The 16791-nt window shown below is 37.7% G+C and overlaps 1 protein-coding gene across 1 annotated transcript in view; it reads left to right on the top strand.

Moving 5' to 3' along the window:
- The window catches only part of LOC126456873 (dynein axonemal heavy chain 7-like), a 783013-nt gene that overhangs the window by 376794 nt on the left and 389428 nt on the right, over positions 1–16791 (top strand). The window contains 1 exon segment of the mRNA XM_050092694.1: positions 3764–3922. Coding sequence (XP_049948651.1) covers positions 3764–3922 — 159 coding nt within the window.

Genomic DNA, 16791 nt, shown 5'->3' with positions numbered 1-16791 from the left:
TGCGTTTTGGTGACTATGAGGTCCCAGATGTCAGGGGGCAGGGGACCCTGGCAACGCGATCAGTGGTTTCCTGACACTTGTTGCTCGAGTACAGGCATGGAGGATGCCAGTGAATTTCTCAATGGCTTCATCCACGTCCCCTTCTGTCTGGAGTGGGGGGTTTTCCTCCATGTGCTCTCCCACCAGTTTGTGATTACTTATGTGTTTGCCATTCTCCCAACATCATCTTTGACACTGGTGAGATCCAGCACAAGAGGACTGTTGTTGGAGTCCAGCTCGTAGTGCACTGTGGCTGCCACATCAAGATCCAAGTTTTTTGCTACAAAAATATCTAATATATCAAATTTTCTGTCTGCATTGCCAGGAATATGCACAGGCTCATCTGGGACAATGACACTCAGGGCGGCATGCCGCTTGATGAAGCCCCGCAGAGTCCTGCCACTTGCATTCTCGCACGACAGCCCCAGGCTCTATGTTTTGAATTTAGGTCCCATCCCACCAATACATGTTTGCCACCCTTAAGCAGTGCCTGAAGGTCTTGTGCAGTGATACCTGAAGTCGGGAGATGGTACGCCGAAATATCTTGCCAAAGGTTTTGGCCAATTTGATCTCTACAACTGCAGCCTTGATAGTTTGAGTCTTTGGGAGTTCCAAGGATCAGAAGCACCTTCTGCCCTTAACCAATATCACTGTCCCGCCACCTGGGCAGTCCCACAGTCGAACTGGTGGATGGCGTAGTTTCTGACAGCGAATCGGTTGTCGAGCTTCAGGTGTGTTATAATATCAATGGCATGCCAGTCTAGATAGTCTCCCAAAATGATTTTGCTGGTTTTAATGCCATTGGTGTTCCATGTTGCAATTTTTATTCTTGTGGACCTATGGGGATCCATCAAAGCATGCCATTAATGCTGTTGCTCCTTCAGCAGTAATCATGAATTTTGTCAGGGCATCAGGCAGAGCTCGAAGCTTTGCCAAGATGTCCTTAAATGTGTTAAAGAGGGGCATGATGCTGAATCCTGAAAACAGTTGCTGCAGCTCTCTCAGCTCATCAAGGAACATCGCCGGTGAGTGCTGAGCGAAGACTGTGACCGTGTGGTAGCAGCCTCCATGCCCTGGAGTTGGGAGGGCTGTGGTGGTGGGGTACGCGGTGGCCAGGTGGCAACAGCCATCAGGGTGCGTGGTAGGGGAAGTGATGGGTAAGAGTCTGGCCCTGGCATTTTCGGTCTGCAGCTTTTGACAGCAGCAGAGCTCGTGCCTGTGGCTGTACTGTGGGAGTAGAGCTTGTGGTTATTGCCACGGCTGCAATAGCAATTCGTGGGGATGATCATGGGAGACAGCTCACCAACAGCTTCAGTCTGTAGGGCAGCGGCAGTAGTTTGCCGGATGGCTGTTGCCGCAGAGAGCGCATTTTGCTGGCATGTCCCGTTTCTCGGCACATGTGTTACTGGGATGGGGGCCGGTGCATTTTATGAACTTCGGCGAGTGGTTACAGTTTTCGGCACTGTGGAAGAGCTGCTGGCACTGGTGACCCTGTACAGGACCTTCAGGCTGCTGATATTTTTCAATTGTGACTCTGCAATGCAGAATAAGCCTTATCATGTACACTTCGTGGTTTTTCTGGTCAAGGTGGGGAATGACCTTGAAGGGCGTGCGCTTCTTGCGACCTTCTCCAGGTTTTGCCGGGTCAGAGGCATGCGTTTCTTGTTTGACCTCTATGACCTTGAACTTGTGGAAGATGAGGCCCACCTTGATTTCCACTGGATTTGTGTCACGGGGAAGACCTTTCATCACTACCTTGAATGTGCCTCGTTCCTACATCGGATACTTGTGATGGGGGATGTTATGGTCTCTGAAAGTAATCTTTTATTGTTCTGTAGTCTGGATGTGAGGATGCCTGAAACTTTAGTGATGAGCCCCTGCATGACATGTACAGGCCACCTTTTAACATCAGTGCTGTCTCCTTGATTACTTTCATAGTGCCATTTTGGATGGTAGCTATGATGGGAGGGATCTTGTGTCTCTTCTGTTTAGGCTGGGTACCTGATGTGAAGGGTTCGTTCTTCTTCACCACAACGGCATATTTCAGTCTATCGTGCAAAACACCCTGCTCCAAAGAGCTATTACATACGTCGCTGAGAATCCTACTTATCTGTGGGGAACAAGCTTTAAGTACCTTGCTGGAAATGCCATCAATTCCGTAAGAGCTTTTACTTTTCAGTGAGTTTATTATTTTACTGATTTCAGAGGGAGAGGTTGGTGGAATTACAGTTATTTCAAACTGCACAGGTATGGTCTCTTCTATTAGTAGCCTTGCCTCTTCTAGTGAAGATCTAGATCCTATTTTCTCCACAACATTTAAAAAATGATTATAGAAAATATTTTCAATTTCTGATTGTTTGTTAGTACACTTGTCATTCAGTTTTGTGGCACTAAAGTCTTCCTGTGCTCTTGGTTGCCCTGTTTCCCTTTCAATAATATTCCAAATTGTTTTAATTTTATTATCAGAGTTACTGATCTCAGACATGATACACATGCTTCTGGACTTTTTAATAACGTTTCTTAGTACCACACAATAGTATTTATAATAATGAACAATTTCGGGGTCAGTACTCCCTCTTGCTGTTAGATACAGTTCTCTTTTACGGTTGCAAGATATTCTTATTCCTTTAGTTAGCCAAGGTTTTTTATATGTTTTCTTGGAATTATGTTTAACTATTTTCTTGGGAAAACAATTTTCAAATACCCTTAAAAATGTATCGTGAAGTAAGTTATATTTCATGTTTGCATCGGGTTCCTTATACACTTCATCCCAGTCTAGCTGCTGTAGGCTTTCCCTAAAGTTTGCAATATGTATATTGTTAATTGAACGCACTGATTTGAAAGTCTGATTTGATATACTGCATGGAGCTATGTCATGTACTGTAACTAGCTGTGCACCATGATCTGACTGACACTGCCAAGGGGCACTGGATGTTCATTTGTTGGCACCATTAGGTCTCTCTGATCAGCACCAGCCCTAGCATAAAATGCATGCGGGTATCTGGGTAGTGCCACAGGCCCAGGTGTGGGAATTTCCTTAGTCTTTGAGAAGCAGGAACGATGCCCTGTGGCAGTTTCTGACTGGCACACGTTGGTGGCGGATTAGACAACTCCAAACAAGAACAGCATGACCGCCGCTATCTCCATGCTGCCAGTAAACCAACTGCAGCCACACCACAAAGGGACCACGCCTAGGTCCTACCACAACAAATTTTCTGTGCACACGCAAGTCATGTGCTTCCTCACATGACAGTTCTGCTGCTCTGCGAATACACAGTGCACATGACGAATTTTGCTTCACTACGGCAAGTGTAGTGTGCCAAAAAAACAGCAGCAAGCAGCACAGGATCAGCTCACTATGAGTCCTGCCCCTCAAATGCTGTTTGAAGTGCACCTTCTTTTTAACTATGTATAATAAGGCCTTGGGCAGTACTTTATAAGAAAATGGGCAGCACTGAAATCTCTGTTATTATTATTAAACTCTTTAAAATAAGGTCCTTGCATTTTGTTTACATTTTCATCATGTAATATTTTTGTGGTTGTCATGCCCCATTTTTAATTCATAGTGTATCTGAAGGTCATGTGTATTTGCCTGAAATACAATACACTTTTTTTTCTGTACTTTTCAATTTATAGCAACTCAGTATTTTACACTTTTTTTTGCTATATTATGTTATTTTCTTCACTTTTTTTTTCTACTGTACTATGATTATTTTCTTTCTAGACCGATGGCAGTCCAGTGGCACTATTCAACCTTTTTGTACAAATTGTAAGAGACCAGCTGCACATTGTTCTTGCAATGAGCCCAATTGGTGATGGATTTAGAAATAGCATTAGAAAGTTTCCAGCAATAATTAACTGCTGCACCATTGACTGGTTCCAGGTAATGCAGTTCATAGGTTATTTTTAAGTGTTGAATAACAAATTTTTCTTAGGTCAGCCTAGAAACACTTTTAATATGAACGTATGAAGACAGTGATGCTTTTGTAATGATTGATTGTCTTACTGACATCAAGATAGTCATGTCATTTCATAGAATTTCTTGAATATATATCTCTTGAATTTGTGACTATTTAATGTTTGTAATTTCCTCAATATTTATTAGAGAGACATCAGAATCTATGCACATTTAAACATAAGTCAATCAGAAACTTGATCATCAGTGCATTTTTATTTATTTATTGTTTTTTCCCAACTGCTAATCTAAAGAATGGTCTGTTTAATTCCTCTCCAGCAGTATCCAAAAAGAACTGGATAAGGGATTCGCAGAGGTCTTCAATTTCAATTCAGTTTTCACAAGAAGTTAAACTGCATTATCGTATTGGGGACCATTAGCCATTTGATAGCCACTGTTGAATAAATGCACTATGATCATCAATTATATGTGTGATAGTTCTCATACATGTTTTCCAGTGTCACCTATCAACCTTCACTTAGTTTGTTTCCTTGATAGTTTCGATGTCTTAGAATCCAACTAAGGACTTCATTCATTCAGCAAATCTCCATTCACTTGGCTACATGCCATGCCCATCTCCATTTCATTTTCATTACAGTCATAAATGTGGCTTTCACTTCACTTTGTTCTTTGACCTATTTATGTGTTTTCCTGTCCCTTCCAGTCATCTGTAACTCTCCTTTGTCCACTGACTAAAATTTTGTTACAGAACAGGTTTTATGAAGTCAGTGTCTTACAACCAGATCAGAATTGGCAGAATACATGAATTGCACTCATTCCATTTCAGACACACCAGAAGATTACTTTAAAGAGAATTGAGTTCAGTTTGGCAAAATTTCTTCAGAGTGTTTACACTTTTCTGTTTAGTTTTTTGTTATCTATCCAAGCTTTAACTGCTCCAAATACAAAACCTTGTCAACAAGTTTTTATGATCTTTGGTTAGTTAGCAAAATTTTTATTTCTGTTTGTTCATTTCACTTGAGAAGATATTATTTTAGTCTTATTATAAACAATTCTGTCTCCCTCCGAGATGTGCACCGTAAACTCATCCACTCACATTAGATAGTCCTAGAAAATTGAGAAATATGACTTCAAAAAATTGATGGAGTTCTTGAAAGTGAATAGTGGAACAAAGCTATACAGATTCATATGTATAGAGGAATAGTTCCCTTTTCTCTCTTCTTAACATGTTGACTGCCACAAAGCTGTGTGTCTGCTGGTGGCCTCTGCAGAGCATCACAGCTGACATCTATCACAATGTATGTGGCAGTCAACATGGTTTAGACATTAAGAAGTTTATAATGCAGCATTGTAGACAAATTCGAAGTGAGGCCTTCTCTCACCACTGAACAAAGTGCAAAATTTTTTAGGTGTTTTGGATAGAGGTGGGCAAAACTGCTCTATTCAGAGATTGGATCAGAACTGGTCAGTCACTGGAATGAAGTAGCCTTTTTTCTTGATTCAGCACTCATCATTCACTCACGAAAATAAGTAAAAGGAAGGTACATTGCCTTTTTAAATCAGGCCACTAAAGCTGTATTTTTATCTGATTTGGTCCTATTTTGAAAGCGTGTATAAAGAGGGGGAATAAATTTGTATTTTGTCCCTAGTAATTTTCAGATACAAAAGTTTTAAATATTGTCTGCAGCAGAAGTTATAAATAGTACAACAAAAACCTAAATATTTTTTATCAAGTAGAAAAATTTCAAGATAAGATAACATACTTTATTGTCACATGACATGTTTTTATACAATCATTCGATTGAGAACATTGGTGACTCGTCAGTCTTTAACCTAAGTTGTTACGGTATTTTATACACTGCAGGAAATATGTAATACATACATTGCTTATTATAATAAAAATACATCATTATGTTTTAAATCTTTTTGTAACTCGCCGGCCGCGGTGGTCTCGCGGTTCTAGGCGCGCAGTCCAGAACCGTGCGACTGCTACGGTCGCAGGTTCGAATCCTGCCTCGGGCATGGATGTGTGTGATGTCCTTAGGTTAGTTAGGTTTAAGTAGTTCTAAGTTCTAGGGGACTGATGACCACAGCTGTTAAGTCCCATAGTGCTCAGAGCAATTTTTTTCGTAACTCATCGAATCATTACCATAGACTTCACACACCTATATGAAGTATGGATGTACTGAACGGAATACAAACCGCCATTCAAACTGTAATTCTATATATAAACATGAATGTACAGTGAACGTGTATACTTTGTATCTATATGGCTTTGAAAGTACACCAATTGTACTTGTATCCTTACTCCCTATTCCTATTTATAAATTCTTCTAAACTATAACATTTGCTTTTTATTCATTTAGAAATTCTTCTAGGCTATAATAACATTTGCTTTTTAGGTATATGCTAATGGTTCGAATGTGGATTCCCCAAATATTGACCTTATCTTATTTCTGATCTTCAGAGCTATGTAATATGGAGTATTTTCATATAATGTGAGTCTGTGACAAGGTAACATGTATTTCAATTCTGTTCAAAGAGGTTTTTTTTTTAAAAAAAAGAAAAAAAAAGAAAAGATTCAAAGGAGGTTTGTCTTTTCAGTCCCCCAAAAATTATTCCATATCTTGTAACTGTTATGAAATAAGCGTGATATACAATTTTCTTCACCATTAAATCTGTTACATTGTTTAGTACCCTCATTGCATAAAGTCAACTATTTAATCTCTTCAGTAAACTGTCCACGTGGTTGGTCCATTGCAAGTTTTTATTTAAAGTTATCCCAAGAAGTTTTAAAGAATCAACTGTGGCCGGTTCTTTACCTTTACCTGAATATTCTATCTGCGATATACATTCAGTAGTTTGTTTGGTCCTGAAGTGTATGATTTGGGTTTTTTCAAGATTTAATTTCATAGCATTAATTTTTATTCATTGTTCAAGTTCTTGTATAGTTTGTTTCGTTGTCCATACTAATTCTTCAGTGTTTTTGCAGCAGACTACAGCAATTGAGTCATCTGCGTAAAGCATTGTATCTGTATTTACTTTGCTAGGCATGTCATTTATGTAATATAAGAACAGAAGTGGTCCTAATATTGAGCCCTGGGGCACTCCTGCTTGTATTTCTTTCCAGCTAGAGCAAGTTTTCTCTCCCTTTTGATGTATCACCACCCTTTGGTGTCTGTTTTTGGGATAAGATGAAAACCATCTTATAGAATTTCCATGGAAGCCATAGGTACCCAATTTTTGGAGCAGTAGCTTATGGTTTACTGTGTCATATGCCTTTGATAGGCCACAAGAAATACCAGATACACTTTGTTGTCGAGGCATTTACTTACTTTAGAGATTAGTTCATTTACAGCTTGTAAAGTGTTTCGTCCCTTCATAAACCCATATTGGTTATTGAGAATAATATTACCTTCTTTATTGTACTTTTCTGATTGATTACATATTTGTTCAACTATTTTATAGAAAACTGGGAGTATAGACACTGGGTGGAAATTTACTAAATCATCTTGTTTTCCCTTTTTGTAGATTGGACAGACTTCAGCATATTTCAGTCTGTCTGGAAAGCAGCCCTCATCAAATAATTGGTTTATTGTTTTACAGAGTTGAGGTTCAATGCTGTCACTTCGTGCCTTTATGATATTTGTTGGAATTTAATCCCAGCCCATAGATTTAAGATTTTTTAGGGATTGTATGATGTTAGCTCCTTCCTGACATGATACTGCAGTAAATTTAAACTCTCTTGATTCTTGCAGTACTGCATCAGGCCTTATTTGTGGAAGCAAGAAGTTATGAATTTTGTTTGTGGTTGTGAAGTACTTATTAAATTTTTCACAGATGTGCTGATTGTTAGTAACAGTACTCCCACCAATTTCTAGTTTGTAATTAAAATGTTGTGTTTCTTCAGTACCTGTTTCTTTCTTGGCAACCTGCCTTACTGCTTTTGATTTATTTGAGGCATTAGCTATATATTTACTGTTTGCCATTTGTTTTGTTTGTTTAACTACCCGATCAAATATTTTTTTGTATTTGATTTTGTACCTAATAAATTCAGCATCATGGTTGGTTTTTGCTTCCTAATAAATTCAGCATCATGGTTGGTTTTTGCTTCCTTATGCATTTCCCTCTTTCTAATACTTGAGATTCTGATACCTTCCGTAATCCGTGTGTTACTTTTATTGCATTTATCACTTGTTGATACGAGGGGAAACCATTCGTTGAAAATGTTCTTGAATTCAGATATGAAAGTGTTGTAATTATTGTTTACTGAACACTGGTTGCTGAAGGTCCAGTGGGTTTCCTTTAATTTCAAGATAAATGTGTGTATATTTGGCTGGCTGAAATTTCTGACCAATTTTACTGTGGGCCTATATGTTTTGTCTATTTATGGCAATGACATAAAAAGTGCTGAGTGATCAGATATTCCTAATTCTAATTCATGTTTTTCTGTATTCCCATAATTTTTGCTGCTCACTATATTATCAATGCTTGTGGCAGAAGTGGCTGTTACCCTGGTGTACTCAGTAAAATTTAGTGTTAAGCCATTTGTAGCCAACAAATCCTTCAGGGTGGTAACAAATTGTTTTTGTGTCTTATATCTATATTAAAATCAGAACAAATTAAAATCTTTTTATACAGTTTCCCTACCTGAAACCTACTTAGCAGAGTTTCAAATTTCTTTAGAAATGCCCTAGTAGCCCAATATTTCGGGACATGATATATGCTTACAATTAGTAAACTGTATTCAGACAGCTCAATGCAACAGCTTTCGAATACCTGTTCCTCATTTAAACAATCGAAAGTCATTTTGGCTTCAAAGTTTTGTGTTTGTTCAACTGATGTACATGATCCCCATACCCCTTTTTTCTGCAAAAACTCGATGCTAACTTGCACCCTGAGAGTGAATTTAGCAGCTTGACATTGTCCCATTTAAGCCAATGTTCATTCAGACATATGACTTTTACAGAGTTTATTTGCCCCAAGAGTATTTCTAAGTCATATAGTTTGTTCCTCATTTCTCCCGACACACCACCTATATTTGAGTGCATTATGAAGCTATTTTTACTGACTGAAGAACTTACAGTATCTATTAAACTGTCAACAAAGTTTACACCTATGTGAGTCTTTACTGCTAATGTATGGTCCCTCTCTTTGTTAGTTCTAATTCCATAGGAATTGGTCCACTGTATTAGTTTCCCTGTGAAGGAGCTTCCATTGCAATAACAGGTCTGTTTTTGTTATCATGAGATATCTGTTCAAGTGCATCATTAATGCTCGCAGTTAACCTTTTCATACCATGTTTGTTGTGATGCATTCCATGGCATTTCTTTCGTAAGTATCAATATCTATGTGCTTTACATTTACAAATTTGGCACAAAAACTTTTTAACTTATTAATTAATTCATCAAATTTCTTCGTTAACACACAACCAGTCCAGAAGATCATACCTTTGTGGGAGTGTTGTTACAATTACGTTTGTTAAATGCAGGAACTGCAGCACTATGATCAGCTTCTTAACAAAGGCCGTGGCCTCATTTCTGTAAACGTTGTTTGCACCTCCTATTATCACCACATTGTCTTTTTTTGTGAGTTCTGAGCAATTTTTGTTAACACTTTTAATCACATTATCAAAACTGGCACCAGGCTTTACAATGCCTTGTTGCGACCGTGACTGTTACCAAATATTTTCACCTTCTTCTTCTGTTGTATCTTCTTTGTAGAATCATTTTTACACGATGCTGAGAAGACTTCTTTCGGCGTTTCTTTATGTCCATAATCTTCCTTAATCAAGAAATCGTCTTCTCTTACCGAGAAGGAGTCTGGTTTGTTTACACCTGGTTCCTTGTATTGAAGCTGTACCTCTGCACCACATATACACTTATTCTTCAGAGTAGTGTATTTGTTGTTTAGAGTAAGTAAATCACTTTGAAGTACTCTGATTTTTTTGTCTTTTTCCTTGATGGCATTTCTAAATTTGTTTTCCACAGCTTCACTAACACACATGAAACAAGTCCATGTGTAGTCCTCGTTTACAAATTTTATGCTTCATTTTGCGCACTTCTCGTGGAACCAGCGTTGACAGCCTTTACACCGAATACATTTAATCACCTTTTTGTTGCACATCTTACAATTGTTAACACTTTTACACGCACATTTATCAGAGCTGTTCTCATTTACTGTTTTACCATGCAGTGCCATCTTTGCAAACTTGAAAACTGTTGTTATATTTAGAGACTTTTAGTGAAAAAAAAAGAATTATTACTACTGTATTGAAGTGTATCTGCAGTAGTCATTTACAGTCAGTATTATGATGTATGTTCCCATAAAGGAAAAATTAATCAATATTGTCATTTATAAATAAAATTTGACCCATTTTAGTCAACATGAGTCTTATCCTCTTCTTATTGCACATTTGTCCTGCTTTTGAAAATATTCATTCACAGGTCACTGATGTTGCTCCGATACATAATACTTTTAGAACCAATTGATGCATCACAAGCCACAGCAATTTTCTTGTTGCCCATCAGTTTAACGGATTTCTATTTCTACGCAAATATCCCTTCACTAAATATTTGTCCAGTTCAACAATTTCCACACTTTCTGGGTCATGACTTGCTTGAAGCTGACTAATAGTTTCACGGAACTCCTCCCAGATTGAGAATGTTTCTTGTGTTGTGGTGGTAATTGGCTGAGAAAAGAGCTTTGTTTTGTTGTTGTTGTTGTTTTTGAACAACCAACATTTCCATTTTCACAGTAGCCTTCAAGTAGCATTCCTGAAATGTTTTTTCATCTGAAAATCATTGCCTTTGAATCAGGGGTCCAGTAATGTTGCCTGAATAATCACTTCGGTACTGGAGATAAGCCTTTAAGCAAATTATCAACCAATGAATATTTCTTGAGGATATTCTTTATTTTTGTCTTTAAAAGATTTTAGTTGCCATTCCAACAATCTTGGCAAGATTTTCATTTCTAAAAGTGAAACTGTTTTCTCTGAGGACACTTCTTTGGTTACCTCATCGAAAACTTCCAAAATCTGTAAAGCCTGTTGCACTATCTCCCAGTCTGTACCTTTTAAGTTTAAGGTGATCAATTTTCCACCTAAAATAGTAAGGCAAGAAATTATGGGTTCTTTATTTAAAGTAAATCTTTGCAACAGTGTTCCATCTGGATGGGACACCTTGTTTCAGTTTCAGTCAGTCCTCTTTTAGTTTTTCTTGCATTTCAGAAAGTTTGCTTAAAGCAGATGGTCTCTCCTTAAGAAACATAACAACTCATTTGACCTCATCAATGGACTTCTGAACTGCATGTTGCGCAGTGAGGTTCAAGAATGTGCAAAGCATAAGCTATGTGGAAGTTTCTGAAGCATGGCAGTTAATTTCATATTGACACATTTTCTGTTATTATGGAAGTGATTTTAAAATTGATTTTGTATTTGGGATAAAAGACTTTACCCAGTTTGAGATGTTTTCAGCAATGTGTCTTGTCTTGAAACTGTGAGCACTCTGAAACATATGACTTTAGTTCACTCTTCTCATTTATGAAATCTGCAGTGAGTGCATAGAACCTAATGTTATTTATACTCATCCATGCATCAGATGTAACGCAAATTGCCTTTGCAGTGGTCAAATCATTTTTAATTTTTTAAAATAACTCATGTTGCAAATTGGGCATTAAAGAGTTTCACAATGTTTTCCGACTTGATTAATTATAGTTTGGGCAAAGCATATATCAAATTCTTTCTCTTCAACTGTAGAGAAAGAATGGTATTCTCTGCAAATCATTTTTAAAAGCTTTACATCTAATGCCACACTTTTATTTAATGTGAGCGACTTTATAATATTAAAAAAAGTTACTTATTGGTTGTTCTAAATGAAAGGCAGTTGACAGTGTGGGCACCACAAAAGGAAATAAATGAGGGCCTAGTCCACAACCTGATGACACTCATGAACTGGATACAACTTGAGAATCAATATGCCTTTCTGGGAGCATACCTTCACCTTAGGTGTTAGCAGATATCAGCAAGGACGATTCACAAGAAATTATTTCTCGAATTCCTGTATTGATTGATGGCGAATTTGATCGGCTTCCTGACCTACATCATTCCAGGGGTACTGTAGAATGCTTCGATCTTATATGTCTCTTCAGGTGTGATGATGAGCCAGTGGCCTGGGTAATTATCTGCCGACAATAGCGGAATTTTCCTTTTTCTTCCACTTTGTTAAAATGGTACCAAATATGACTCGTAATTCTTCTAGGCAAAGGCAATGTGGATGACATATTGTTGTGCAGCACTGAAAAGTACACTGACAAAATTAAAGTATTTACTATTAACTCAGCCATTTTGAATCATAAAAGCTTAAAGTGAGAACAAATATGCATGCAGAACTTTCTATTATGAGAAGTTATAGAGTTGGATATAGAATTTTGTAATCTGCAAAACCTAGACCCACAGTCAAAAAGTTTGTATCATGTATAAAAAGGTCTGAAACAGTCATAGTGATTAAGGTACTCAGGAAGACAAGCCTGACAATATGTGAGGATTTCACTGCTGGAAGATAAAAATAATGTGATATCCGAATATCAACTACATAGCATGTGAACAAGAGATGGCAGGATAATGGTGCATATGAAGGCTGGAAAAAAGCAGTGCAGGTGATCTCTAAAGCCTGTGCTTTAGGAGCTATGAACTTGTCTACTCATGCAGCCACTGGTTCTACCAGAGTGTCTGTTGTTACTGTAGAGCATAGTTGACTATCACTTCCAACTCATTTCGATGATCTGTGCCATATATTTAAGAATTTCGACATCTGTGTCGTCCTTCTAATGAACGTGGGCACATGGCTCAAGCCAAGCAGGCACTCCAGTTCCCTAAAAATAGATTCCACTGTCCGAAGACTCCACAGAAGTAACAGATGAGCAGGCAGAGTAGTGGCATACTAACACTTTCACTTATTATCGACCGTGCTGCTCACATCCATTAGTAATGAAGATAGACAAGTCAAATATATGTTCATAAATATCAAGTCTCTTAAGAAAATGTGCAAATTCAAGTGTGTAGTTTCATATCCAAATGTAACAGTATTTCAGCTTGCACCTACCCATAATGCAGCTTATAGTCAGCCCCCATACATACATTTGCCAATGAAATCCATGAGCAAAGAAATTCATACCTGGAATATCAGCTCAGAGCATCACTTTCGGGACTTACTCTCTAAAATATGCAAGGAATAAACTGTGCCAAAATACAGAGGCTAAGCGTATCAGTGTACATGAACTTGCAGTGGAGGCGCAAGAGATAATTTGGGAGATGACTTCCATATCATTCCTGGACATGAAAGATGAACTTCATGGATTTTTTACCAAACTAACTTTATTACAGAATAAATATGCTCCCCCAAAGATCAGACACCTGAAGGGAAAACCTGCATCTTGCCTAGCCGAAGAGCTAAAACAGTTCACGAATCTCAGAGACACTGTATGTTGGACTTACAAATGACCTCCTACCCTCGAAAATAAAATTGATTACAAGCAGAAAGCAAACACAGTCAATTAATGTGAGAGATATGATAACTAAGACATGGCTATACGTTAATCTAAAACAAAGACCAGATGCTCTATGAAAAAGATGGCGTGATCTGGGGAAGAGTAAGCTAAGTAAAGCTGCAACTGATACCATTGTCCAAACCAAGGTACTAAACCAGACTTTATCAATAACCTTCATTGACCCATAAATAAAACATAGACTTAATGATTATTTCATGGATGTAAAGGATGGTAAACGTGAAAAATTCTTTCTTGAGCTGACAATGCTGTCAAAAATCCTTCAGCTCAGCATTTACTGTACAGGATGAAGCTGCAGTCCAAATGGTCAAACTTATTGTTGATCCACTACTGCTCATAATAACTACTGATCCTTAGACCTTGAAGCTCTTGCCTGGACAACACAGCAGAAACACTCATTCCCATCAGAATACAAGCACTAGAAGCCCAGTTGCTAAGATGAGTTGTTGGGTACATTGTGTCTCACAGCAGATTAAAGAACACAGAAATAACTGGAAGGATTATGTCACAAGAATGAAAGACAACAAATTACCAAAATTGGTAACAATTACTGAGCGATATGCTCCGATTGCACAATGGCCGAACACAGCAGCTTTTATAATCGCTGCCAACACATTCCGAATGCAATTCTAAGTCAGAGGATAAGAAATAACAACTTACTGAAAAGTATGTAAACATTTATTGAGCTTCTGAAACTTGAGATGTTCTTTTGAAATCAAGAGTGGAAACATGATGCTGGAAGTGTTTTCCACCTTAATGTGTCCTACTGCAGCCCTTTGGTCTTGTTTGGCTTGGTAGCTGAATATGAAGCAAAAGGGCCTGGGTTCGATTCCCAGTTGGGTTGAAGATTTTTTTCTACTTGGAGATTCAGTGATGTGTTATGCTTACTTTCATATCATCCTAATTAGTATTACTATTGAGGTAGCTGAATGGGCGCTGCACAACAGCAATAAATTGAAAAAAAAAAAAAAAAAAAAAAAAAAAAAAAAAAAAAAAAAAAAAAAAAAAAACTGAGCTTCCTTTATATTCAGTTTTTGTGGATGAGAAAAGCTTCATGTACTAATAAGGTAGGCAAATCCACATTTGCACATGGTCTAAAACACATTTTTTGTAGCTTCGGAAACGTTTTTTTGTGGATATGGATTGGGGTGCCGCTGCAGCAGCCTACCACAGAATTTTTATCCCACTCATTGCAGCCACCAGAGACACATTTTGAAATCATATGAGCTACCATTCATTATTTCTGAATCACCCATTGTCCACTCTTTAGAAGGATCTGTCTCTTTGAATCAATTCAGGAGTGGGCTGTCCATCTCTAGCTTTGGAGGTGGGTGCAGAAATTCTGTTTAGGAATTGGGACAAACTTAGATTAATCATACAGGAAACAAGCTTGAGTGATTAAAACAGTCTCTTGAAATGTGCTAATTTTTCAAATGTGTCCTCATTTCTTATCAAATTTTATTGGTTTAAGACTCAAACTGTACAATGTTATTTGCAATGAGAGATGATTCCACAGTTGTGGTGTTCCTTGTATTTTCGGATTATGTATCAGTCAGTACAGTATTCCTCCTTGGTTGATTAACCAGTAAAAGTTTTATAAAAGTACAAAACTAACAACTAGTCAATGACCTTAAAAAATAATTCTGATAGGTGATTTACTTTTGGAGTTATATTGGTTTTCAAAGTAGGTTCTGCCACTGAAGCTCCCAATACTCTTTCACATATTTAATATGACAGTCTTTGTGCTCTTGATTCTGTTGGCATTCCTTGGATTGGAGTGTGGAACATTAGATTCCTTATATTGGGCAGGTAGGTTAGAAAATTTAAAAAGGGAAATTAATAGGTTAAATTTAGATATAGTGGGAGTTAGTGAAGTTTGGTGGCAGGAGTCACAGGATGTCTGGTTGGGTGAATACAGGGTTATAAATGCAAAATAAAACAGAGATAATTCAGGAGTAGGTTTAATAATGAATAAGGAAATAGGAACATAGATACACTAGAATGAACATCATAGTGAATGCATTAGTGTAGCCAAGATAGACATGAAGCCCACACCCACCATGGTAGTACAAGTTTAAATGCCAACTAGGTCCACATATAATGAAGAGATAGAGGAAATGTTTGATGAGATAAAAGAAATTATTCTGATAGTTAAGGGAGATGAAAATTTAATACGTTGTCATGGGGGGCTGGAATTTGATAGTGGGAAAAGAAAGAGAAGGAAAAACAGTAGGTGAATATGGACTCGAGGAAAGGAATGAAAGAGGAAGCCTCCTGGTAGAATTTTGCTCAGAGCATAATTTAATCAAAACTAACACTTGGTTTAAGAATCATGAAGGAAGGTAGTATACATGGAAGAGAGCTGGAGACACTGAGAGCTTTCAGATTGATTATATAATGGTAATATAGAAATTTTGGAACAAGATTTTAAATTGTAAGACATTTCTAGAGGCAGATATGGACTCTGACTGCACTTTATTAGTTATGAACTGTAGATTAAAACCAAAGAAATTGCAAAATGGTAGGAATTTAAGGAGGTGGGACCTGAATAAACTGAAATAACCAGAGGTTGTAAAGCGTTTCAAAGGGAACATTAGGGAATGATTGACAAGAACAGGGGAAAGGACTACAATAGAAAAAGAATGGGTAGCTTTGAGAGAGGAAGTAGTGAAGGCAGCAGAGGATAAAGTAGGTAGAAAGATGAGGGCTAGCAGAAATCTGTGGGTAATGCAAGATATATTGAATTTAATTGATGAAAGTAGAAAATATAAAAATGCAGTAAATGAAACAGGAGAAGGAGAATACAAATGTCTAAAAAATGAGATTGACAGGAAGTGCAAAATGGCTATGCAGGAATGGCTAGAGGGCAAATGTAAGGATTTAGAAGCTTATATTACCAGGGGGAACATAGGTACCACCTACAGGAAAATTAAGGAGATCATTGGAGAAATAGAACCACTTGCATGAATATCAAGAGGTCAGGTGGGAACCCAGTCCTGAGCAAAGTAGGGGAAGCTGAAAGGTGGAAGGAGTATTTAGAGGGTTTGAACAATGGAGATGTACTTGAAAGCAATATCGTAGAAATGGAAGAGGATGTACATGAAGATGAGATAGCAGATAAGGTACTGCTCCAAGAATTTGACAAAGCATAAAACACATAAGTTGAAACAATACTCCAGGAATAAGCAACATTACATTACAACTAATGATAGCCTTGGGAGAGCCAGCCACAACAGAACTCATATGGTGAGCAAGATGTATGGGCAGGCAAA

The sequence above is a fragment of the Schistocerca serialis genome, chromosome 2 (genome assembly GCF_023864345.2).
Source record: "Schistocerca serialis cubense isolate TAMUIC-IGC-003099 chromosome 2, iqSchSeri2.2, whole genome shotgun sequence".
Taxonomy (NCBI): domain Eukaryota; kingdom Metazoa; phylum Arthropoda; class Insecta; order Orthoptera; family Acrididae; genus Schistocerca; species Schistocerca serialis.
The sequence above is the reverse complement of the archived record's forward strand: the minus strand, read 5'-3'. Positions and strand labels throughout refer to the sequence as shown.